Source organism: Cynocephalus volans, chromosome 10, assembly GCF_027409185.1.
Source record: "Cynocephalus volans isolate mCynVol1 chromosome 10, mCynVol1.pri, whole genome shotgun sequence".
Lineage (NCBI taxonomy): Eukaryota > Metazoa > Chordata > Mammalia > Dermoptera > Cynocephalidae > Cynocephalus > Cynocephalus volans.
The window spans coordinates 80,624,315-80,648,618 of NC_084469.1; the positions used below are offsets into that span (position 1 = coordinate 80,624,315).

The 24,304-nt window shown below is 56.8% G+C and overlaps 2 protein-coding genes across 3 annotated transcripts in view; one reads left to right on the top strand and one right to left on the bottom strand.

The window, feature by feature from the left end:
• Positions 1 to 2,209, top strand: part of BRD7 (bromodomain containing 7) — a 43,016-nt gene extending 40,807 nt beyond the window's left edge. For both annotated transcript variants that reach the window (XM_063109222.1, XM_063109223.1), the window contains exon 18: positions 2,037 to 2,209. The gene's annotated coding sequence lies outside the window, so the exon portion shown is untranslated. The remainder of the gene's footprint in view (positions 1 to 2,036) is intronic.
• On the bottom strand, positions 193 to 23,686 carry ADCY7 (adenylate cyclase 7). The gene is made up of 25 exons (XM_063109221.1): positions 23,516 to 23,686; positions 22,019 to 22,222; positions 21,172 to 21,333; positions 20,234 to 20,383; positions 19,735 to 19,883; positions 18,535 to 18,646; positions 15,461 to 15,588; positions 14,129 to 14,287; positions 13,776 to 13,908; positions 10,382 to 10,573; positions 9,976 to 10,010; positions 9,305 to 9,388; positions 9,050 to 9,122; positions 8,016 to 8,113; positions 7,038 to 7,122; positions 6,639 to 6,764; positions 5,687 to 5,785; positions 5,107 to 5,300; positions 3,721 to 3,814; positions 3,273 to 3,428; positions 2,414 to 2,560; positions 1,673 to 1,777; positions 1,300 to 1,414; positions 575 to 699; positions 193 to 347 (listed from the first exon to the last, which is right to left on the bottom strand). Exons 1-25 carry the CDS (start codon positions 23,684 to 23,686, stop codon positions 201 to 203), a joined length of 3,243 nt encoding a protein of 1,080 aa, XP_062965291.1. The 3' UTR covers positions 193 to 200.
• Between the last annotated feature and the right edge of the window lie 618 nt (positions 23,687 to 24,304).

Below are 24,304 nucleotides of genomic sequence, written 5' to 3' on the forward strand. Positions count from 1 at the left end.
ACTCAGTGGTCCCTTCAAGCAGCATCTGGCACACGTGTCCAAGAAGTCCTCTAGCATAAGTCCAAGGAAGCCACATAGCCATCTTCCATGGCTACGCCCTTAAAATGCATTTGTGACTGGCACAGGACTGAGCCCTCTCCTTGGCTTGCTTCAGGGAAGGAAATTGGCTTCCCAGCATGTTCTGAATCCACCAGAAGCCCTCAGTTCAGCCCCAACCCTTGAAACTTGGCAGTGTCTGTACAGACAAAGTACGTCCTTAGTTCACCTTTGCCTTTGACATTAATCAGTCCACGGCATTCACAAGAATAACCTAGTCCCTGGAGGATGGTACAGGTCTCTTCAGTAACCTGAAAAGGAAAAGAAAACAGTCTTCAGAAGAAGGAAGCAAACCTGCCGTGGTAGGGACAGACAGAAATTGGCCAGTGAGCAGAGTAGGTGTCTGCTTTCTCTCAACTGTTTGACAGGTAGAAGCACACAGCTGAATGGTGGTAGAGCCAGGTCTGAGGCCCAGGTCCCCTCACCTCTGGGGACATTCTTTCCCCTTTGGTCACATGCTTCCCTGATGCGTTTTTACCTGGATTTTCCCAAGTTCTCCAGTGCTCTCCATGCGGCTGGCAACATTGACCGTGTTTCCCCAGATGTCATATTGAGGTTTTCGTGCCCCAATCACTCCAGCTATCACAGGCCCATGATTTATGCCTAAAGATCATAGAGGCAAAGCCTCAGGCTTCTGCCCTTAGGGGAGATCATAGAATCCATCCCCCAACCACAGAAGGCGGTAACAAAACTAAAATGAAGGTTAGGTTGGGACTGCTTCCTAAATTCTGCACAGGAGATTATACTTGGAATGTAACAGAGGCGTTCCCTGGCCAGTTCTTTAGACTTTCCAATGCTCAAGAAGGCTGGATTTGATGTTAACACTTTTCTACTATCTGCTAATATCCCTTTTAACAAAATAGGCTTTGAGCACCAACCCTTTGACTAGTTAAGTTTAATAACTTTGCTTTGTTCTCTGTATTTTAAGGTCACCTATGTATAATAGATGGTGGTTTTGGTTCTCCATTTTCTGTAGTGATATATTCTTTCTTTCTTAAAACTTTCAAAATAACTATGTAAGTGGTATGGAAGGAGGTGAGAATAATTATCCAACCACTGGGCTTGTGGGATCAGAGAGGGGTTTCTAAAACTTTTCGTGATAGATGGCTTCACCACACAGACCGAGCGTGGCTTGTCTGGAGGCAGGGTCTGCACGTCCCTCCCCATAGATCCCAGGCCTGGCCATCCTGCCCAGGCCCTCACCGACTCGGAGGCGGAAGGAGTTGAAGGAGTGCCTGTTGATGCCGTCCAGCTTGCTCATCAGGGCGATACTGAACTCCACCATGACACCAATGTGGGCGTGCTGCCGCTCCAGGTCCTGCAGGACAGCCCAGCGCACCCTGACCTGGCAGGCACTAGCACACCAGCATCAGTGTGGTTCCTGTGCAGAGAGGCTTCTCCACAGGGCTGCCCTGCTCCCAGGAGGGCACCTATCCCTCCCCTCAAAAAGTCTCCAGGCTGAGTCTTACAAGAGCCTTTGTCCCTCCCTTGCAGGACAGGATAGGGAGGCATTCCCTTTAAGAATGGTGACAGGTTTGGGGACGGTTGGATTTCCCCTCAGGTGGGGCATGAGTACCTGGTTCTCATGCCCTGGGGTGACACTGAGCCCTGCAGCTGCCATGTATGTGCTGCCGATGGTCTTGATCTTTTCCACTCCACTGAACTTGGGCTTTAGCAGAAGCTGTGGAACCACAAGGAGGCAGAGTAAGGCAGGGCCGTGCCCCTCCCCAGCTGCAGCGCAGGCCTGCCACAGATTCTGAGGAAGGGCATGGGATTCCTCCCCTCCACCTGTCATGCAGCCATGTCTCGTTTGTGGCCCTTCCCGTCAGAGCTCATAACTAAGTGCAAGTGGGAACACGCCTCTGGGCACTCTCCTGCTCCTGTCATCTCAGCCTTCTCTGACATTCTCTCTTTTTCATCCCTTCCATTGTCTTTTTAAGGAGCAAACACACAACTCAGCATTATCTACACAGGAATGTGGATTATTTGTCTCCAGCAAAGAGTTAAGGCCAAACTGATGTCTTCTGAAACAGTCTGACAGCATGAGCTTAGCTGGAAACCAAATTATTCTACAAGGACCTAGATCTAATCTTAGCAAGCTGCCCATCACAGAGCACATGTTACAAATATTTGCTGAATAAAACAATGAAAAAGACAAATTTATGCCTTTTATACTTTGTGTAATGCATGTTGCCCCCAGGGGAGCCATGTCACATTTTTTCTTGTGGTTGAGAATGCCCTTGTCTCCCCCGTGCCCTTCCCAGCAAGGTGGGAAAGCCAAGAGCCGCCATGTGCAAGGCTGGGTTGGAGGCTGTACCTCGTCAAAGTCAGCAATGATCTCGTTCAGCAGGCGCAGGCACTCGAGCCCTTCTTTGTTGACATCACACTCTGTGTAGAACACTTTGAAATCCGGCACGGATGCAAACATGACACAGACGCAGTCGTAGGACTGATGGTACCAGTCCTGCATTCAGGGTAGGGAAGAAACAGGACCTATGGCCACTGAACCTCCTGCAGGGACAGGGGAAGCAGATGGTACTGGGGTGCCTCACGCTGTGAGGGGCCAGGCAGGGCTGAGCAGCCGTTCCCAGTCCGGCTGTGCTGAGATCTGTCTGGGGACTGTCAGATCGTAGGGCGGTTCTGAACCAGCTGGTCGGGGAGGGTCAGGCTCAGGTTGGTGTTCTGCTCTTTTGAGTGTGTAGCTGAGGTTGAGAACCCCTGGGGTAGCAGGAGGTAACCATCAGGAGACCTGGGTTCTATACTAAGAAATCACTGGACCTCAGTTTCCTTACCTAGAAAAGTCCTGCTACACAGAACTGGTGGAAATACAGACGTTTTAATGAGTATAGAATGTCCAGATTACAAACACCTGAACACTCTGACCCTCACAACAATCCTGCAGGTAAGTACAGTCAGCCCATTCCACAGAGGTGAAAATCAAGGCCCTGGAGAGTGAGGTGTCTTGTTCACAACCACACTTGAACCTGGTCTCTGATTCCCAGCCCATGTTCTTACAGCTAATACTACACATTTGTCTGCTGGGTATATCATGAGGCCAAGACCTCAGGAGGCCAACATGGAAAGTACTTTGCAGCCACACCCCTTCACCCGTGGGACCACACACTTATACCTCAGTCTCCTCCCCACCCCAGTGACTGAGCCCCTTCCCACCACACCTCATTTAACTTGTCACCAATGAAGTGGGCGGCCACATGGGCTGGCAGGACATTCTCCAGAAGGAGGCGGTTCACATTCTCCATGGTTTCAAACTCCTCATGCTCCTTCTTGAACTTCTTTTTCCACAAACAATCCAGGCGGCAGTAATAGTCAATCTGCAAGTGTGCTGTCCAAGGGTGAGCAGGGCAGGGCGACATGCGCACCCCAGGGCTGGCAAGCACAGCGGGAGCCCTCGGTGCTGACCCCCCACCCGTGCTGCCCACCCTGTGTCCATGACCGGCAGGCATCTCCTAGTCAGTGCAGTCTGTCCCTTGTGTCCTGGGGGAGATGAGGACACTGACTTGGAGCCCCCGGCCCTGGGACCAGAGCTTCTGAGGCCACCCCCACCCCAACCCTGTTCCCTCTCCAAGTACAGCAAGGAATGCGGGGCAATTTCTAGGTCTGTACCTGTCTGGAGAGCATGAGGAGGGTGACGTAAAACAGGACCAGATAGAAATAGATCATGGTTCTCAGGTCACTCCAGGAACAGCTGGGGGCACTGCTGGGTATAAAGGGAGGCTAGAGTCACTCCCAGTGCCCGCCAGCCCCCAGGACAGGAGTGTACAGCCCAACACCCCAGTCTGCCTGCCTACATGTGCTGTGTGGCCCATAGTGCTGTGGGGTAGATGGTACACAAGACAACTTGGGCTGTGAAGAAAACAGGGTGAGGGGAGAACGGGGAGGTGGGGTGAGCTCACCTCTGAGTGACGTAATCAGCCACGGAAAAAGGCCACATGGGGAGCCTGAGCAGATGGCTAGGCAGGGAAGGGACTTGGAGATTGGCATAAGGGTTCTGCAGGGGCAAGCCAGACCCACAGCGGCAGGTTTGGTTCTGGGTCCACAAGCTTCCAGCCTTTTAATCTGAGGAGAACCAGGCCCCTTGCCCCCATCTACATGCACACACCACCCTTCCCAAGCCTCAGCTATCACCACCTGTCCAGGAAGAGACCAGAAACCACCACTCTTTCCATAACCCTGGAGACCCAGGATGTGGCTCAAAAAGTCCCCCTCTCCACCCTAGAGTGGCCTAGAACAGAATGGCCTGGTGGCCTCCATAGGGCCAAGGACTTCTTCCAGATAACCTGCAAAGAGTCACATTCCTCAGCTCCAAGTTCTGGAGACCTGGGACCTGGGCAAGTCACTGTCCCTTCTGTAAACTGAACACCATGCCATCTGTCAGTCCCACCCCAAAAAGTGTCCAGTCCCAGTGGGACTGTGAGTGCAAAAGTGCTTCAGTTTGAATAGGCACCAAAACAGTCACAACTGCCAGGCCACCTCCAGAAGCACCCCGGGCACCCAAGCCAGGGCAATGGGGGACCGAAGTCCTCAGCTGCACCTCCCTGACATCCTCATCCAGCCCAGCAATGACCACCAGCTGCCACTGGAAGTGCCCTGGGCTCACAGGTTGGGGAGATGCTGAGGGCCTCAGCCACACATTCCCAAAGGCTACATCCAGCCAAGCCACGACTAAGCCGCTGCCAGAAGCCCCTGGACTCCCTGCCAGGATGAGGGGGGTGCCACGGGCCTCTACCATGCCCCCTTTTCCTCTTCCTCCCACCGTATCCCCCTCCCTCTCCTCCCTTCCCCCAACCGCTCCACAACAATATTTTAGAATGTAAATAATAATTTTTTAAAGATTTCTATTAATAATTTTTTAAAGATTATTTCTATTAATAATTTTGGTGCCTCAGTTTGAATAGGCACCAAAACATGTTGGCCAAAGGTGGCACCATCAGCCGCTGTGAGGACAGGCAGCAAGACCGCATCCTGGCAGTGAACTGCTTTGGGCCCTACCTGAGAGTGCCATTGGTCTCAGTGAGGTTCCCCAGGCCGAGGCCACAACAGTCCCATTGCCAGCACGGGGAGAAGTTGAAGAGCACCAGGTAGGCCACCAGGGCCACAGTCAACAGCACAACCTTCAGCTCCAAGCTCATCCGCAGGAAGACGGAGCAGGCGACAAAGCCCAGGACGCAGCTGCAGGTGTAATACTGAGGAGGTGGGGGGGCGTTACTGAGGGCAGCAAAGGTCACCCCACCATCTCCTGTGAGCAAAAGCATAGCTTTGGTGACCAACCCACACTGACTCCCAGGAGCCCTTTCCACCTGGGGGGCTCAGGCGGAGCCCCCAGGGCTTCAGCACCACTCTCTGGCCTTGCTGACCTCCATTTTCAACAAAGAGCAGGCAACCATGACCCTCACTCCCTGCCACCCACGTAGCTTAGACTAAGCACGCCCAGATGCAGGATGGAGGCCAGCCTGGCCTGTGTGGGTCCCTTTCTCTATCTCTCCTGGGAGAGGCTGGACTCAGTTCCTCCACACCCCACAGGCTGGGCCAGGGCCCGGGGCTGCTCAGAGCCTGAGAGGGACACACTCACCGGAAGGAGCTCACACAGGGTCTTCTCTGTGCTGCTTCCAGCCAGCAGGCTCGTCTCGTTGTCACCAGGCAGTTCAAGGGCTGGGAAACACGTCAGTGGCTACAAAGGAGACAGGCCCCTGTTAGGGTTGGTCCAGGGTATGGGGACTCTGGGACTTGCTGGGGCTAAGGAAGGCAGGCCTGGGACCACCAGGAGGATCAGGCCTGGCTCAGCTCTAAGCATGGCCCCAACAGCTGTGCCCTGACTTCCCACAGTGACCATCAGATTCATGGTGCAGAGGGGACTCTGGGGAGAGAAGGTGTAAGATAAAAAACACACGGATGCCACCCAGGCGTGTCAGAGGTTGACTCAGGGTGGGGATCTCAGTGAGATCAGCATTTTCAGTGAGCCCCCATCTCCTGGTGGTCACAGGACACTTCAAAACCCGCAGCTCTAGAGTGTCCAGGGCATGGAGGTCGGGGGAGAGGCCCTGGCTGTAGACGTGGGAGCTGGGAGGAAGGCAGGGGACAGGTGCTCCTGCAGCTGCTCTCTGCAACAGCAAGCACACCAGCACGAGCCAGAGAAGTAGGGCTCCCCACTAGTGAAGAAAACAGTCTCGCAGAGGGTGTAGCAGGACCTCCTCAGGGGGCTGGGAAGAAGGAATGGGATATCAGGGCATTGTGGTGGCTCAAAACATCATCCTTGTGAGGTGGCCACATAAGCTCTCTGGGCACCCAAAGTTCTCATTTGAAAACCGAAGGGTGAGGACCTCTCAGCCTGCAACAGGGACCCTCACAGGGCCACCCACCAAGCTCCAGAAAGGGTTATACCAGATGCAGCTTTTAAGGCAATGAGATTGTAGGATTCTGGAATCTGGAGGTTCCCAGGGTCAAAGACAGCTCCCTGCACCCAAGAAGCATGCCTGGGCAGGAGGGGTCCTGCCAGGGCCCACCTTCCTTGCCCCAGAACCAACCAGGTTGACAACAGCCACAGTGAGCAGGCTGCCAATGGTCAGGACCGCCAGGGACAGTCTCAGCAGGGGCTGCATCTCCACCCTCTCGGAGATGGTCCGCAGCATCCCCCAGGTGGAGCAGCACCTCTGTGGAGCAACAGGGGTTGAGTCACCAACAGCCAGAGCCAGGACAGGAGGACCAGTTGAGAGCAGGCCTGGGCAGGTGGAACCCTCAGGAGAAGCCTCTAGCACACTAGAAAATTGTCCTGAATGCAGGAGGGGCAGGCAACCATCTCCCTAACCAGAGTGAAGGGCTCAGACCTGCAAAGCTCCCCAGGAGGGTCCTGAAGGGAGTTTTAAGACAGGGAGGGAGGGAGGGGCCGTGGGCTCACAGCACTGCTGCTCAAGGCCCCCACTCACCAGGAACTCAGTGGCAAAGCACAGGCCGAGCACCAGCCCCAGCACACAGGCCACCAGCCCAAAGGACACACCCAGAGCCACCGTCCTGGAGAGGAGGTAAAAACCCAAGTTCTGGGGATCATCTGCCTTAGACCCCTCCCACCACCCCAGTTCTCTGGCTCACAGTCACCTCCCCCTCACCCCCGACTGTTATTCTGCACACAGCAAAGGGGATTTTTGCCAACTGTGGTCCAACTGGCCCACTAATAACACAGGAGGCCTGGCCAAAACACGAAGATCAAGGTCAACATCGTGTCCCCTTCCAAGTGTATAAGAAATGAGCAATATCTTTGCAGCCTTTAGACTCATATCTAGCACACAAAAGTTATATAAAAGTGTTCCCAATTTTGTCTTTATTAAATATATCCAAAACCACAATTTTGGTCAATCCTTTGGCCTAAATGACCTTCTAGAAACCCCCCAGTAGCTGACCTCACCCCTCCTCATCCCTGTCCCCCACACCAACAGGGCCCCAGAGCCAGAAGTATGAATCTCAGTGACTCCTGATCCAGGCTATGCCACCCTGGATAAATCATTAATGCCCTGAGCCTCAGTTTCCCCATGGATAAGGGAAAGAGGTGGTGCCAAGAGTTTTTGGAATCGCCACTTCTAGAAATCCAAATGCCAAAAGCAAGGGTCACAAACTAGCATGCCTACAGGGTCACAGAGATAACAGGTGATAGACATTAGGGCACAGGGAGGCCTGAGACAGAACAAGCACATTCAAGTAAAGATAAGTGCTGGTGACTCCGGCAGCAGGGGCCACAACCCCAGGACAGATGCTGGGACTCCAACGGTCTAAAGCTACTGAACTCTAACAGCCAGCGCCCTCCAGCCTAATCAGGCAGCTCCTTGCAGTTTTCTGGTGGGTGCTGCCAAAGTCACCGCCCCGCCCGGCCTGGACTCCAGGGGGCTTGACCGTCCTCCCACCTGACTGACCTGGGCATCAGGAGGACGTGCACGAGCAGGATGCAGATGAAGATGAGGCTGGCACAGGCAAAGTCGTAGCGGGCTCGCGGGATGGGCGCCAGGCGGTACTGAGAGCGACAGCAACCATAAAGGGTGGCCATGTGCAGGGCCACCTGCTCCAACCCCTTCACAGGCCCTGCCCAGCTCAAGTTAATCATCTTGAAAATAAAAACCTCACACCCCTCCTGAAGTTCTGGGTGATGTTACATTCAGTAACTTTCATTCATTTCCATTTTGCAGTTTCTTTTTTGTATTTAGAGACAATACCTTCCTCTCCCCTCTACCCGCCCAGGTCTCTGACTTTATTTCTGAGGTCCCTGAAAAGCCCACGGTCCCAAATCTGTGGATGAGAACTAAGTCTGAGCTCCCAGGACTGCTGAGACCACGACTGGCGATGGGTCTGTCTTCACCCCAAACCAAGGAGTAAGACTGGGCCCGCGCCCCTGAGCTGGCAGGTGGGGGGACCCCTGTACTGCCCCTGCCACACAGGCACCATCTTGTGGTCACAGCCCCATGAGGGCTCCTACTGCAGGTGAGGTGCTCCTACCGCTTGTGTGAGGATAAATCACGTAACACACGTGCCCAGGACACTGCCAACCCAGAGGCACTCAATAAAAAAAGTCATTACCATAAAAAAAAATTTTTTTTAAAGGCAAAAAATCATGTAGCAGCCAGGTGGGACCCTCCAATGTGACACCCAGTTTTGGGTTTTCTTGTCATTGTGAGGCTACCATGCGTTCAATGGCTCGTAGCAGCCAAGGTTCTGGCATTTGACAGAGCAAAAGTCTTCCAAACCCGCATGGGGTACCTCAGGTCGAGGGCTGAGGCAGCAGGGACAAGTCAGGACTGTGCCGAGCCCCCATCCACCCCCAACAGCCAGCTGTGGACACTCCCTGCACACGTCTGTCTCATGGGAGTGCTGGCTCCCGTGGCCGCACCCCGGCCCCACCCCAGGCCTGGGAGGCCCTGCTCCTCTGCGGTGGAGGCTGCTCAGGGGGCCTCACCTCTCGCTCAAAGCCCTTCTCCAGGAAGATGGACCCGAAGGTGTAGAAGTCGTCGGACTTGGAGCAGCAGGGCCTGTGGGGCGGAGGTGGGAGGCAGTGTGGGAGGGGGCTGGGGGCCACACCCGCGGGGGGAGGGGGAAGGGGCTACCCGGGCCCACAGCTGGAGCTTGGCCACCAGGCCTGAGGGCACAAGATGGGCCTGCTCACATGGGGATCCCCATCTGAGGGGGTCAGGGCAGAGGTTAGGGGCCTCACCTCGTGGAGCTGAGCCCCTCGATGGCCGATAGCATCTCGTCATCATACGAGTCATCCTCTGACCGCCCCTTGGGGGACGCACTCCTGGAATCAGACACCCCCAGCTGCATCACCCGAGACCCCACATCCACTGGCCCAGAGGCAGGAGTGTAGATCAGACAACGAACCAGTGGCATTACCAGGTGCCTAACGGGGGTCCGGAGTCTCACATGGGACGGTGAAGGGATGGTGGATATCCCTGGGGCCCAGAGAGGGAAAGTGAAGGCCCAGCATCACCCAGCTGGCCAGCAGCCCAGTGAAAGGCAGAGGGAGACCCCGACCCCTCACATCTGAGGCTTCTCCTGCTATACCCACAGGGTCAGCATAGAGGCCAGAGCACCCACCAACACCTCCTTCCTTCCCACCACCCCACTGACCCCACCACAGGGTGGGTATACGACAGGTGCTTAGTCACAGCCATCCAGAAGAGCCAGGGACCAGGAAGTCTGTTTCCTAGAAACCCTCTGGCCTGAGCTGCAGCAAACTCCACAGAGGTCCTGGGCTAGGCCTCATGGAGATGTTTCCCTGGATAAAGGCTGTTCAGGGCAGCCTACCTGGAGGAGGTGACTGGGACAGGACTTGGCCAGGAGGATGGGGTACAGTGTGACAGAGGGGAGAGGCAGTTCACATACCTGTCTGGGGTCCAGTGGCGCCGCAGGGGAATGGCCTGAAAGGGAAGGGAGGAGAGGAGACAGTCCCAGGGCGCGGGGCCTGAGTCCGTTGCTGCTCTGGGCTTTCTAGCTACGGCTCTCTCAGATACACGGGCAGGGTTCTGGGGACTGCCCAAGCTGCAGGCATCCTGAACTAAAGCTGAATGTGGGCTGGGGACCAAGGAGGACAGGGACATTCCCAGCCACCCTGGGGTATTCTCCAATTACCCTCCCTTCACCAACAGCCCCAGGGGACCAGGGCAGAGACTGTAACCATCTTCCAGAGGGAGAAAGAGAGGCTCCAGGGGAAGGATGCCTTCAACATGGCCCTCCCACCCCTCCTCAGGCCCCTGATCCTAGCTCAGCTCTCTGGGCAGGAAGGGACTACCTTGGGCCTCCGGCCATTGGGGACAGGTGTCTCGCCACTGCTCACGCTCTCGCGGTGGTTGAGGTGCGCAAAGGGCCGCGCGGCGCCCCAGGACTCAAGGTAGCGGGTCATGCGCACCGATGCCCGCATCTTCAGCGCTGCGTCCCCCTTGGGCTTGGGGAGGTGCTGGCTAGGTGGGGGCGGCTGCTGGCTCTGTGGGCAGAGGTGGACATGGGCCGTCCCACCCCCTGCCCTCTCAGCCCAGGAAGGGGCTTGCACTCCCGTCCTGCACTCCCCAAAACACAACACTGCCCAGAGCTCTGGGAGAAGGACAAAAAAGTTTCTCAGCTTGTGGTCCCCTTGGCATGCAGGCCACCCTTGGGGACCAGCCAAGGCTGGGATGTAGGGGAGGCCCAGGCTCAGTACCCTGTCCCTGCCCTGGGTTAGGAAAAGGCTGGTGGTCACACACCACCGTGCACAGCCCCAGACCCTTCTCTGCCTCCCCAGGGAGAGATGCAGGTTACGGTCCTAAGTCTAAGACCCCACTTGGCCCTTAAGGTTCTTTGGAACCAGACCGTTTAAGGGGCCTGAACTTCCACCAGCCCCTCTCCATGGAGGCACCCTGGGGAGGTGGCGCCCAGGAAAGCCACAGGCATCCTGCCTCACCCAGCCACATGTGGCCGGCACATGTTCGAACAGTCCCTTCCTTTGGGGAGCAGCTGGAAGAAGAGGGGTGCCGGCCTGCAGCTCGGAGCAGAGAAACGTCCAGCCAAGGGGCCAGCCCCACCTCCCAGGGCAGCATTCTCCTGAGTTCCACTTTCAGGGCCCCCAAATCACACACGGGCCCATTACCTGCCACATGCCTGCCATGGCCCAACACCACACCAGTGACTCAGTGGCTCAGCCAGGCCCTGAATGAGAGCCCAGCTCTGCCTCCTCCACTAATGCCACAGAGCCCAAAAGCCCCATAGGAAGGGCACACCTGGGGCCTTTCCCAGTCAGCATGGCCAGGCAGGACTGGAAGAGGGGGAAGGAAGAGAAAGACCCCCAAGGCCACCAGATGAGCTTGGGCCATCTCAAGGTCTGCTGAGTATCCCTGCCCACCCCCCAAAACTCCTGCCCTCCAGGAGTCCCCATCTCCTCCTGGCCCCTGCTAACACCCCCAGGGACCAGCACCTACAGCCACAAACACTTGCTAAGCCACAAGCAGCAATGTTCCTGGAAACTTCTAGCCTCCTTATAGGATAAAAACATGTTAAACCCTTAGATGGGTCTATCTGCCTAAACCAAGGGAACGATGCAGAGTTTGGCCTCAGTGAGTATCCCAGGGTCTGAAGAACATGCTGGGCCCTGCAGTGAGCAACCTGGGGGCTATGGGGAAACACTGCATATTTCTCTGTCTTCCCCTCCACTATTGGCCACTCCACCTACCCGGCCATTCAAGGTCAAGGTGGTTGGCACTTCTCTTAGAGCAGGGAAGCTATACACCAGCTCCCTGAGAAATAAAGTAAGTGTGTTCTAAAGACCCACTGGTTCTAAGCAAAAACACGCCTGTTCAGAACGGATGTAGACTCAGTGCGAGCCCTGTGGGGGGGCACCTCCACCTCCCCCCAGGTCACTGTGCGCGACCCAGACCTGGACAGGCCCCCGCTAGACAGCCACCCCTGCATGTCCTCACGCACGTAGAGACGGCGTGAGTCAGAGTCTACAGAGGCCACTGCTGGGAAGCAACCTCCATGCCAACCAACGGGAGCTACATCTGAACGCCAGGGCAAGTGCTATGCACACAGGAGCAGTGTGTCCAAGCCTCCCAGGGCAAGGAAGCCAGGTGCGCCACTGTGCGCAGGGCACGCACCATCACCTTGGTGAGGAAGGCAGGTAAGCCTCTCAATTTGCTTCCACGTGAGTAAAAATCTCAGTGGGATACAAGAAACTCACCAGACTGGTCCCCTTTGTTGAGGGGGGGATACCCTGGCCGGGGGACAAGATTCAAGGAGAACTTTCTACAATGTGCCCTTCATACCTTTTGAATTGTCAACCATGTGAATGAATAAAATTAAAGAGTGAGGGAAGGGAGGGTTGCCGGGTAAAACACAGGCTGCCCAGTTCTGTCTGGATGTGCAAGTGTACTCCAAAAAGATCATGGAAATACCTGTATCATCTTTTAATTCTATTTTCCCATGAACTTTTTGATGTACCCTCATGCTTATGCTAAAACACCATTCACTGTTCATCTGAAATTCAAGTTCGACAAGACAGCCTGTAGTTTGACTTGCTCAACCTGGCAGGTCTGCAGAGGGTCTCGGGGCTGTCTGCCACTGCCTTTTGGGTTAGGCGCTCGGCTTCATTCATTCAAAAGCTACCTGAGCACAGGGGGTGCAGCCTGGAGGGGGAGCCTGCCATCGTGGTGCTCACACTAACAAGCAAGGAAAAGGGATAAATAACAGGAGCATCTGGGACAGAGGAAGGAGTATCCTGGGTGGAGGAACCAGCAGTGACCAGGGTCTCGAGGTGTCAAAGGCCTATCAGTGGAGGGGCAGGAGGCGGCCACAGGCAGGTGGTGGGTGAAGCCAGACAGGACAGGACAGGACAGGAAGGGGCTAGGAGGAGTGGGCAGGGCTCAGAGCTGCAGGTCCAGGGTGAGGAGGCTGGATTTTATCGTAGGAGGGTGGGTGGGCGCAGGGCTGAGTAACCAGGAGGGGTTTTCCCAGATGCTAACTCAGTGTAGATGACACGCACGGGGGGCCCTGGAAGACCCTGGCCCTGCAAGACAGCAGCAGGATGCGGCCCACAGGGAGCCACAGGAGGGGCCAGCGTCAGGCAGCAGATGCTGGGGAGGCTCCTGGGCCGGCCCCCGGATCCCTCAGGGTCTGGCAGTGAGGCCAGCCCGAGGCTGGAGTGAGAGGGAGCTGGAGAGAGCCTGCTGTGGCCAACATTCTTGATCCAGTCCCAAGGATGATTCACGGAGCAGCCGCCAGAGAAGCTGGTCTCCTCGAGCAGAAAAGAATGGCCTGGCAGGCTCCAGGCAGCAGACAGGACAGGGACCACCCTGCACCACTGACCCCACTGGGCCCGGGGACAGCGGAACAGCCTCCCCCACCACAGGGTCCTGAAGAAAGCTCGCCCCAAGGAGAAGGCGAACAGACATGCAGGCCAGAATCCAGGACACACTGGCTCTTTCTCGTGGCGAGGTCAGCACTGTTGCTACTCCCACTTCACAGGGAAGAATGTCAAGGCCAGAGTGTTGTTACTTGGCGCCTCGGACACTCCAGGGACAGGTAGCGCACTCCTCCCGCAGGCAGACCCTCCCCACCTTTCCACAGCCTTGAAGAGAAAGACATTCTCCCTCCCCGGGGTCTCCCCCCAGGGGACACTCTGCCCCCACCCCCCACCTGCTGCATCTGAGTCCTCGTACCCTAGGGTCAATGACCAGGTAGGTGCGGATGTTCATCTCCTTCAGGTAGGGGTCCCGCTGCTGCCCGTGCCCGTCCTCCACTTCGTACGCCTTGTCCAGGTGGTTCAGCGTCGCCTCCGTGATGTGCACCCGGCTGAGGGAGACCCAAGTCAGACAGAGCAGCAGGGCCCAGAGAGGGCTGGCACCCACCCAGGGATGCACAGCAGGCAGGACCAAGTGGACCCTGACCCCAGGCCAGCTCCACCCACTGTAAGGTCATTGATTCTGTCCCTTGCCTCCACACCGGACCCCAGCTTAACCCACCTAGGCCCAGAGTCAGCCTCTGACCCTGCCGCCGCCCAGCCGAGCCTCACCCAGGAACCCCAGCTGCCTCCATCCTGTTGGCCAGGGACACGTCGTGGGACCAGACGTCGTACTGCCACTTGCGCAGCCCAATGACCCCGCAGAGCACATTCCCCGAGTGTATGCCCACACGCATGCTTATGTCCACACCCGTGGCCTCCCGCACCTGCCTGGAGCAGAACAGCCCAGTCACCCACTGCTGGGGCTGCGGGCAGCACAGAACCCTAAAATACCATCAGGAGCATCTCCCATGCCCAGCAGCCCTGGCTGGGCTTTGAAGGCTGCTGAGGTCTACAGAGGGGGCCCAGGTACCACCAAAGCCCAGCACAGACAAGGAACGTGGAGACCAACCCTCAGGGGCCTTCTGTGCTCCCCAGTCTCTGAGTAACAGGAGCCCTGGAGTCACTGTCACTGGTACCACTCAGCACAAGGAGCTCCAAGTTAGAGCTTCACCAGGGCACAGGGCACCCCAGAAACATGAGCAAGGCCTCTAGGTCCCTCTGGTAAGTGGCTGAGGGACACAGGAGCAGCCAGCACTGTGTGCCCACCAGCAGAGGTGGGACAGACCAAGCCTGCCACAGCCAAAACCAGAGGGAGCAAAGGGACCTGGGGCCTGAGGTCACACAGGCAGTAGTGGGGAGCCAGGCTAGCACCGAGACCCGACTCTCTTTCCAGTGTGTTTCCCAGCAGCACCAGCCACTCCTGGTGTGATTTCAGGAGGAAGACTGAGCTGGAATGGCGTTTACACCCAGGAGCCGCACCGTCAGGCTCCCCAGCCATGCCCTGCTCTGCCCCAAACATCAGTCAGTTTGGGCGAGCCCACCCGGCCCTCCACCACCCATCTGATCCCCATGGCGTGTTCTTCCCACAGACCACAGAGTTCATGGGGAGCTGCATACTGGCAGGAAAGAGTTCGGGAAGCCGGGGGTCACCCTGAAGCCCAAGGGTCAGTCCCTGACTCCAGAGTCTTCATAGGGGAGCAGAAAGCAGATGGAGCCTTGCAGCTGGACCCTGATCTCAAAGGCCCTCCTGCTGCCTTCTCTGAAACCTCCTGAGTCCTTGGAGAGGATGGCGCCCAGCTGCCCTGTCCTCATATCACCCAACTCCGGACTCAGAGACACTCTCTGAGACTTGGAGTCACAGGTGGACCCAGAGGGAGGGATGTAAACAGACTGGATTGGAATCCTCTGGCATGATGAGTGACCCAGGCAAGCCACATGACCCCAAGCCTCAGTTTCCTCATTGGTAAAATGGGCATAAGGGATTCCCCGATCCCTCCCTGGGAAGCAGGAGGGGTCTGTCATGGGGCCAAGAGCCAGCACTCAGGCCTGCCCTGGACCTACTTAATGGCTTCGCACATGTCCAGCCCCATCTTCACACAGTTCCGGGCGTGCGTGGGCAGGGACACAGGCAAGCCCGACACACAGTAGTAGCAGTCGCCCAGGATCTTGATCCGCATGCACTCGTTAGCCTGCAGGGCCAGGGAGAGGCCTGGTCAGTGGAAGGCTTGGAGGTCTGGGGTCACACCCACCAGCCACCTTTCCCGCCCTCCAGGGTGAGCTGTGCTCTTTCCTGGCCAGGGGCTTCCTCCTGGCTACCAGCCACCAGGAGCTGCTTCTGGGCCTGGTGAAAGAACTGGGGACACGGGGCTCTCCAAAAGGAACCTCCATCCAAGCATGAGGGCTGAAAACAAGTGTTAGTAAGGGCCTCTGGGGTGGGGTTGCCTTTTCATTTGTCCATGCAGGGTTTGAGCACCTACCGAGGCATTGGAACATGGCAGTGAACCAAACACAAAAGCCCCTGCAGCTGTGGAGCCTCCATGCTGGTGGGAGGGCTGCACGCTACCCTAGATAGAAAAAACCCACAGCATGCCCAGTGGTGAGAAGTGCCCAGAAGGAAGATGAGATCCGGGAGGGGAGAGGAAGCTCCCGGGAGGCCAGAGAAGGTCACATTAGAGCAAAGATCTCAAGGAACTGGGAGACAAGTCACGCAGTGTCTGGAAGAAGATAAGAGCATTCCAGGCACATGCAAAGACCCTGAGGCCAGAAAACTGTTCCAGACCCAGCAAGGCAGCCAGCGTGACCGAAGTGGAGTGAGTAGAAGGCACAAGGACAAAGGCAGCAGGTTCCATAAGCCGAGGGGTCAAGGTCACCCAAGAGATGGCTGTGCTGCCAGGATTTGGGGAGTGGGGCGAGGGCAGAGAGGAAAGATGGGGGTGGAGAGGGAGGATCCAAGAAGGACCAGGATAGGGTCTCAGAGGAAACTGCCCGCAGGGGGAAGGGGGGCCCAGGAGGGCTGTCTGAGTTTCCATCTGGGGCGGCGCTGCAGCCGCGGGCCTTCCATAAGCCCACAGCAAGGGCAGCAACGTGTACCAAGGTCTTGCAGGTGGGGTTTTAGGGAAGCAGAAGGAGCTATGTGCTGGACATCTGTCCTTCTCTCCAGTCCCACCCCCCACACTCAGCTGACCCCCATGGACTGGACACCCCAGCAGGCAGCCTTGCCCTCTGGCCTCTGGAGGGGAGGGACCCAAGGGGGCCAGTGTGCTGACCCCCAGCTCCCTCCTGCAGGGTCTCTGGGGCTAGTCATGCTCCTGGAATGACATCTCTCTCCAGGTCTGGAATCTGTCCCATGCCCATCCCCAGTGTCACTGCCCCAGGCACCCTGAACAGCACCAGCCCTCCCTCAAGCTTTCCCTGCACCTGCTCAGCCTGTGAACAGTCCCTTGACTGAGCCCTGCTCCGATGACTCAATTTGTGTGCTGCATGTTTCCTGGTGGCCCCTGTCTGGTGCACACTGAGTTCTGGGTGGCCAGAGGGACACAAAGACAGTTGTTTTCCTAGAAAGCAGCAACCTGGAGAGCTCCAGCACCCTTATCTCCTCTCGGGCCAGGTGCAGGACCCTCCCTGGCCGTCAGGGACTTATGGAAGGCCACATTCCCCAGGCTGCTCCTCCACGTGGCTGACACTCCAGCTAGGTAGCTGGCACTGCCAGGGCCTCCCTTTCCAACTGTACAATAGGGTCACCCCTCCTGGGCCTGCTGGGGAAGGAAGGCTGTGTCTAAGAGGACATGGGCAGGTCCTTGGGCATCAAGGCAGGGAAAGACCAGCTGTGGCCCAAGACCTAGGTCCCCTGCCACATATGCCCCAACCTCTCGGGGCTCCCTCCTGCTGGTTCAGAAGTCATACAGCTCCTGAAGAAAGGCCCTCTGAGTCACTCAGTCCACAATGTCCACGATTGGACAGCTCTCCAGAGCACCCCTGGCCAGTGGTGTCCTACAGCAGTTTGGTTTCCCCCTGCGACAGGGAGCTCACCTCCTGGCATGGGAGCCCACCTGTGGTGAGCAGTCCCTCCTAGGATCAAGCAGCCCTGATCATGGAAAATTCTTCCCAGTGTGGGGCCAGAACTTGCCTCCCATCATGTTCTAGACCACTGATTCTCTGCATATAGAGTCACCAAGGGTGGGTGTGGGCACTGGTCCTGGTGTTTAGTTTAAGCCTTCCACATGACGCAAACGTGCAGCCAGGATAGAGAGCCACTGCCTTCGATCTCACACTTCTGACTCTACTTAGTGGCCACGACTTCCAGGAAGCCTGCCCTGACCATCTGGAGCTGGGCTAGGTGCCCCCCAGGATCCCCAGCCCCCTACGCCCTCTTCAAAGCACATGATATGGGCCATGAGCAACTGGAGGGCAGGCCCAAGGCCCCACACCCACCCTCAGCAGACCCCAGGACCATTTGGTAAATGAACGAATAACCCTCCTTGCTCGGTGCTCCCACCCGGCATCTGCCGTGCTCCTCAGCATCTTCAGGACAAGTCCCACTCCTCACCTCAGCCCTCATGTCCTTGTACATCTGACCTTGTGACCTTGTCCCTCCCACACTCTGTTCCACACACACTGTGCCACGCTCATTGAAGGAGCACACAGAGCTTTCTTTCACTTCAGGCCTTGCCCATGCTGCTCCCCCCGTCTGGAACACTTTTCCTGTCCCTCCTCAGGTCTCTTACCAGGTTTCTCAAACTTCAGTGTGCATACAGTTCAGCTGGGATCTTGTCACAAGCAGAGTCTGGGTAAGGGGGTCACTCCACAGTTCCCCAAGCTCCCAGGTGTGGCAGGGCTGCCAGCCTTGCATAGTGAGACTGGAGCCATCTCCCCCTCCAAGCAGCCTTCCCAAGCCCCCGTCTGAGCTCCCAACCTTCCGTGTATGTCCCCCATGTGTACTCTTGCTCCCCCCACCAGTCTCACTCGGGATGGAGAGGATTCTGGCTGCCTTGGCCACCATTTGACCCTCACCTCTACCATGGGGTACTGGAAAGCGTTTGCTGCCTGGATGCTATAATTCAGCCAAGGCCTCCCCATCCTGATTCGAGCATGGTGCTGGGCACGTGACACCCTGGCGGCAAGGCCAGCAGGCTCACCTTGGCGATCTGGTCGAATTTGCCGAAGAGCTCGTTCAGCATCACCACCAGCTCCTTGGGGGAGCAATCGCTGGCCAGCCGTGTGAAGCCCACAATGTCAGCGTAGAGGATGCTGGGGGTGAGGCAGGGCCAGTGGGAAAGTCAGAGCCAGGCCCCTGGAAGACGGGTAGCCAGAGCAGCACAGAGGACTGTCCAGCACCCCCAAAAGCCCACCAGCCCTGAGCCCCAATCAGCCTCACAGGGATGGGAGAGATGCTCCCAGCCATAAAGACAAATTAAAGTTCCAGAGGCTTCACATTAAAGCAAAACGGAGCAAACTTCAGAGTCTGCAGGGGCCCTTTAGACCCGCCACCAGGCCCCACCACTGCAGAGGATTGAACGGTGCTCTTAGAGGCAGCTCAGTACTCCTTTTTCCTCTCCTGTACCTGGATTTTCACCTTAAGCTCAGACTTTAGAACTAAACCCACTGGTGGGATGCAACTCCGTGCTCCCTCAAGCTGGCCTCCACACCCAGCACTCTACACACATCCAGTCCCAACACAACCCTTGCAGGACTCCCAGTCTACAGACGAGCAAACGGAGACTCAAGGTTGAGACCTGCTGGGAAGCCAGAGCTGACATCTGCGCCAGATCTCCCTGCTCAAAGGTTGGCGAGTTCCTGGACCATCGACTGCCCACACAGGGACAGCAGGTGTCACGCTGACCATTCAGAGGACCAGGGCAGAGCTTGCAGTACCCACTTCTACACTTAACTCAGGTCAGCTCATCCAAGTAAGAACCTGCGGCCCCTTCCAATCAGCCCAGGACAGATGTCAGGACTGGGGGACTCTGGGTCACTGAGCCCTGGGGCTTCGCCTCCTCCCCAGGGACCCATCCCCCTTTAAGAACCATCTGAAAGGACCCCTTCCCAAAAGTCATGTTTGCTCACACAGAGTCCTACAATTTCAGGGGGCTACCAGATCTCCCCCAACACCAATCTGAATTCTCTAATTTAAGAGCCCTCATCTGTTCCTACTTCTAGGGAAACAAATGGGGAGACTGAGGCCCAGGAAGGGCCCCCGGTCCCTAATCCCTGTGTGGGCTGAGGTCTGAGCCTCCAAATAGGTAGGCAGGGGGGACACCTGCTTGGTGCTGGGGGAGGGGTGGCCCAACCCCCGGGAGACACCACCAACACATGCAAGGCCCACGGCCACCACCCACCTGACATTCTGGTGCCGCTTGACGTAGAGGCTGTGGAAGTTGTTGTCAGGCATGTAGTGGCGGTCCCCGCGCTCCTTGAGCCGCTCTATGATGGCCAGCTTCATGCCCATGGAAATGTGAGCAGGGAGCACCGAAAGCAGCAGGTTCTCCTGTGCGCAGGTGGGCAGACCAGTGGGGGACAGGTAGGTGGCGTCAGACTCCAGGCCTCTAGTCTCCTTGCCTGCTGTGCCCACAACACCCTCCATCTCCCCTGCCTTATGTCCTGCCACCAGCCCGGCCAGGCACAGTCTCCTGTGTCCCCAGCTGCCCCCCAGGGTAAGATCTACATGAGTGTCTGGCATGCACCTATGAACAGCACACAATTGCTCAACAAGTGTCTGATGTCCAACACAGAGAGGAGGAGCACAGGGGTGTGCAGGGTGAGGGGTGGGGGCCAGGGAGAGCTAGGGAGGACAGGGCAGGGGCCAGGCTGTGCTCCAGGTGGAGGCAGGGTCCCCACCTGCTGGCGCTTCTCGATGCGCAGCTTCCGACGGATCTGGATGCACTTCACGGTGTAGGTGAAGAGGTCGTGGGAGGCGTCCTGCATCTGGTGCTTGTGGAAGGCGCCCGTGAGGTTCCCACACAGGAAAATGACAGCATTGGCCAGCAGCTGAGTGCAGCCAAGGGCAGGACTCAGTGTTTGGCCTGGCCTATGCACTCAGGCACCAGCCCTCTTGGTGGACTGGTGAGGGCACCCCCTCCCCATTCCTGGACCCCCAACCCACTCAGGCTGGCACTCTTCCTGGGGCAGGCAAGACTGAGGCACAGACACAGACTGCCCTCTTAATGAGTCACTGGGACTACAGGACCAGGACTCGGGCCCTTCTCCACATCCACCAGGCACCTGCCCTGTCCAGTATGACTTGGGCACCAGATACCAGGGAAGCCAGTCACTTCCAGGGATGCAAAATCAGCCGCCAAGTCCCGAGGGGACTGTCAGGGCAGCCATAAAGGCACAGTGCCCAGCCACAGCCCGAGCTGTCCCACACCCCGGGAGAGGACACCCAGGCCAGTCAGGAGGTAATACATCTCTACGTCCCCACCAATGATGAATAAAAGTTTCACTCACTCAACACAAAGACACTAGACATGGTATCCTAGAACACAGCCCCCCCAGTCCCATCAGGACAGGGGCTCTGAGGAGACAGAGGAACCTGGGTAGCGGAACCTCATCCCACAGAAGCGCGCCTGACCCGGACGCAGGGCCTGAGCATGCAGGGCGCCCTGGGCCAGCAAAGGAGATGCCGGTAGGGCAGGGCAGGGCAGGGCCCCCGCCTGGCCAGGGCTATCTTCTGAGCAGTCTGGAGAAAGCCTGGCCTTGAAGCCATCTGTCTACAAACATGGCTCCAGGGCTTTAGCCCATCTCCACCCCCAGCAGACCGCCATTCCGCCCCTCACCTGCAGCCCCACCCGGACGCTGGGCGTTGTAAAGGCCCCCATCAGAGTTCCGAGCACCAGGAGGTGGGAGGCGGTGGAGACCACCCCCACCGTGATGGCTCCCTGCATGCTGAAGGGCAGCAGCGTGTACACCACGAAGATGATGAACAGGAAGAAGGGCACCTGGGGACAGGGCATCATGAGGACGAGGCCCCAGCTATGCCACCCCAGGGACAGCACCCCCCACCCCCAGCCTTCAGTCTATGGTTTCCATGAGCCTCACCCCACCCCAGCCACAGGAGCGGTCACAGCACCCAGGCCCACCGGTCAGAGTGTGCCACCCCTTGGCAACAGTGACTCTCCAAACCAGGCCAGTACAACTCAAGCCTTCAGCTAGGGTGGCTAAGCTGACAGGTGGAAAGCCTGGAGCCACTGCGGCCTTCTCTGCACCCACCTGGGGATGGCATGCCCAGGAACAAAACAACACAGAGGAGAGCACAGTCGAGAGGAAGTGGTTCGGGCTATCCTGCTGGAGCCCCAGGACTGACCCCTCAGCCTTTCCTGGTGCATGAGCCAATTTGTACCTTTGAGCTGGGGTTCTGTCATCTCTAACCAAACAGGGGTCTACCCACAAGTGCCACAGCCAGACATCTGAGTGCACACTCTTCCTACCTCAGCCCCATAAATCCAGGGAACTGGGAGACAAAATCAGCCCAGGGCCCCTCCTGAGACACAGCGCCACAGTGCTGGGAGCAAGAAGGGCCTGTGGCCAGCACACCAAATGCATCTGCCACAAGCACAGAGCTGCTAAGCGTGCAGCTGGCTGGCATACCCAGCCCCCAGGATACCGGGTCCCCCACCCTGTTACCTGCTCCCACGCACAGGCCGCCTTCATCCATGAGTCGAACACCAACACGTAGCCCAGCGTCACAAGGCAGACCCAGATGAGCAGTGCCAGGGCCCGGAGCCATGGCCGGAGGAGGCACTCGACGTACACCAGCACATAGAGAGCCACGAACACCATGAGTGTCACAAAGGCTGTGCCCAGGACAGCCTGCTCTTTGGAGGGATCCTGGGTGGGGCACACAGACACAGAAATGCCTTGGCATTCCCCACTGGGGCACTACCTCTTCCAGAAAGCCTGCCTGGGTTAGCCTGCTCAGACTGCCCTACCATCCTCCACGTGGGTGATACCCACGCCCCTCGAAAACCTGGGTCTTGCCCTCAGGCCTTTGTGCTGTCAGCTCTGCTAGGACCGCTTTTACCACCCCCTTCCCCAGTCACCTCAGGAGCCCAAGCATCCTGCACAGCCCAGGCCCGTGATGCTGTCACTCTCCACCTGCCCTCTCCCACGAGGCAGAGCCGGCCTTCACTTCCCCCGGGTTCCTACGGTGCTCTGGGCAGACCTTCAGGTGACAGGTATAACCACAGCAGCACAGGGCAGGGCTTATTCCCAGGCAAAGCCTTAGAAAGCCACCTGGAGAAGACGACATTGCTCCTGACCCTTAAAATATGAACAGAGATTTATGAGAGATGGTGGGAAAAGAAATCCCACATAGGGGAGGAGCTGGAGCAAAGCTACAGAGCTGTGATGACAGGGGGCCAGGAAAGATCGTCACACAACTGGCACAGTACCCAGTAGGCCCCAAGTCCTCCCAGAAGACCCTAAGCTCCACGAGAACAGAGGCACAATCTGGGAGCTGGCACACAGTAGGCACTCAATAACTATTTGTTGAATGACAGGAAATAAATGTCCTGTGGTCTATACCCACACAGACCCAGGCAGCACTGACACTTTACACATGGTGCCCAGTAATGCCCTGTAGTCTCTAATGTTTTATTCTAGAACTCTAATTAAATTTATATTAATTAAAAAGAAAATGAAAAATGCAGTTCCTCAGTCATACTAGCCATGTTTCAAGTACTCAGTGGCTACAGCAGGCAAGTGCCCAGGTCAGAGATGTTATTAATGGTGTCTGCCTGGGTAGTTGCGTTAAGAAGGATTCTGAGGATCAGTGAGGTGCACAGGAATTGATTAGTGATGTCTGCCACAGTATGGGAATCGAGAGCTGTCATACACATGTCATGCCTGACTCAGATCTTCAGTAGAATCAAACTTCATCGAGGAGAAAATTGAGGGTAATTTATTTGGCCTAATTAATGTAACCACCCCAGACATCAAAACTACATTAAAATTAAAAACCTATCTTCTACCTGTCTAAATGTGCTCCATATCATTTTACAGAGGAGGAAACTGAGGTTTAGAGAACGTAGGGACTTATCCAAGGCCTCACAAGCACAAAGTGTCAGAGCTCGGATATGAAGCCCAGAGAAGCCCCACTGCCCATGGGCTGTGCTCACTCACGCCGTGGCTGAAGGCGATGACAATGAGGGCAACGCAGGCAGTGACAGCCACCAAGAGCAGTGTGAGCAGCAGCGGCCCATGCTGGCTGGTGAGGCGGTACTTCTCGTATAGCGCATCTTGGTCCGGGCCCTCCTCGCCCTCATTGAGGAAGTAGCGTCCCTTGGCCGGCATCCTCCTGCTTGGCACACTTGCTCTCCAGTCTACTCAGGAGACCCCACAGCCTGGGGGCATCTGTCTGCCGACACCCTTCTCTGTGGGCCTAGACTGGCAAGCTGAGCTGGGGAGAGGCTCCTGGGGCCTGCAGCTCCATGGGTGATGCAGGGACTGCACTGCTCCAGCTGCCAGCTGTGCACCCAGACCGGGCTGACCAGACACACGTCCTCAGCTCTGCAGAGACAAAGCAGACCCAGGATTTGACCTCAAAAGGCCAAGCCAGGGAAGGGCTGGCATCAGGGGAACATGGGCCCCAGGCTCACAGCATCTGTGTCTGGTTTGTCAATCTTAACCCTCATCTAATTTCTACATCCTGTTTAAAGCTTTGCCCACGCCCAGGTCATAAAGCTAGTCCCGTTTTCTAGAACTGCACTAACCAATACAGTAGCCACTAGCCACATGTGCCTATCTTAAATTAAACTTAATTTAATTGAAAATAAAATTAAAAATTCAGTCTTTCCAGTGCTCAAGAGCCACGTACAGTGGGTGGCTACCATACTGGACAGTACAGATATAAGCACTTCTATCATCACAGAAACTTCTACGGGACAGTGCTGTTCTAGAAGTGAGACTGTT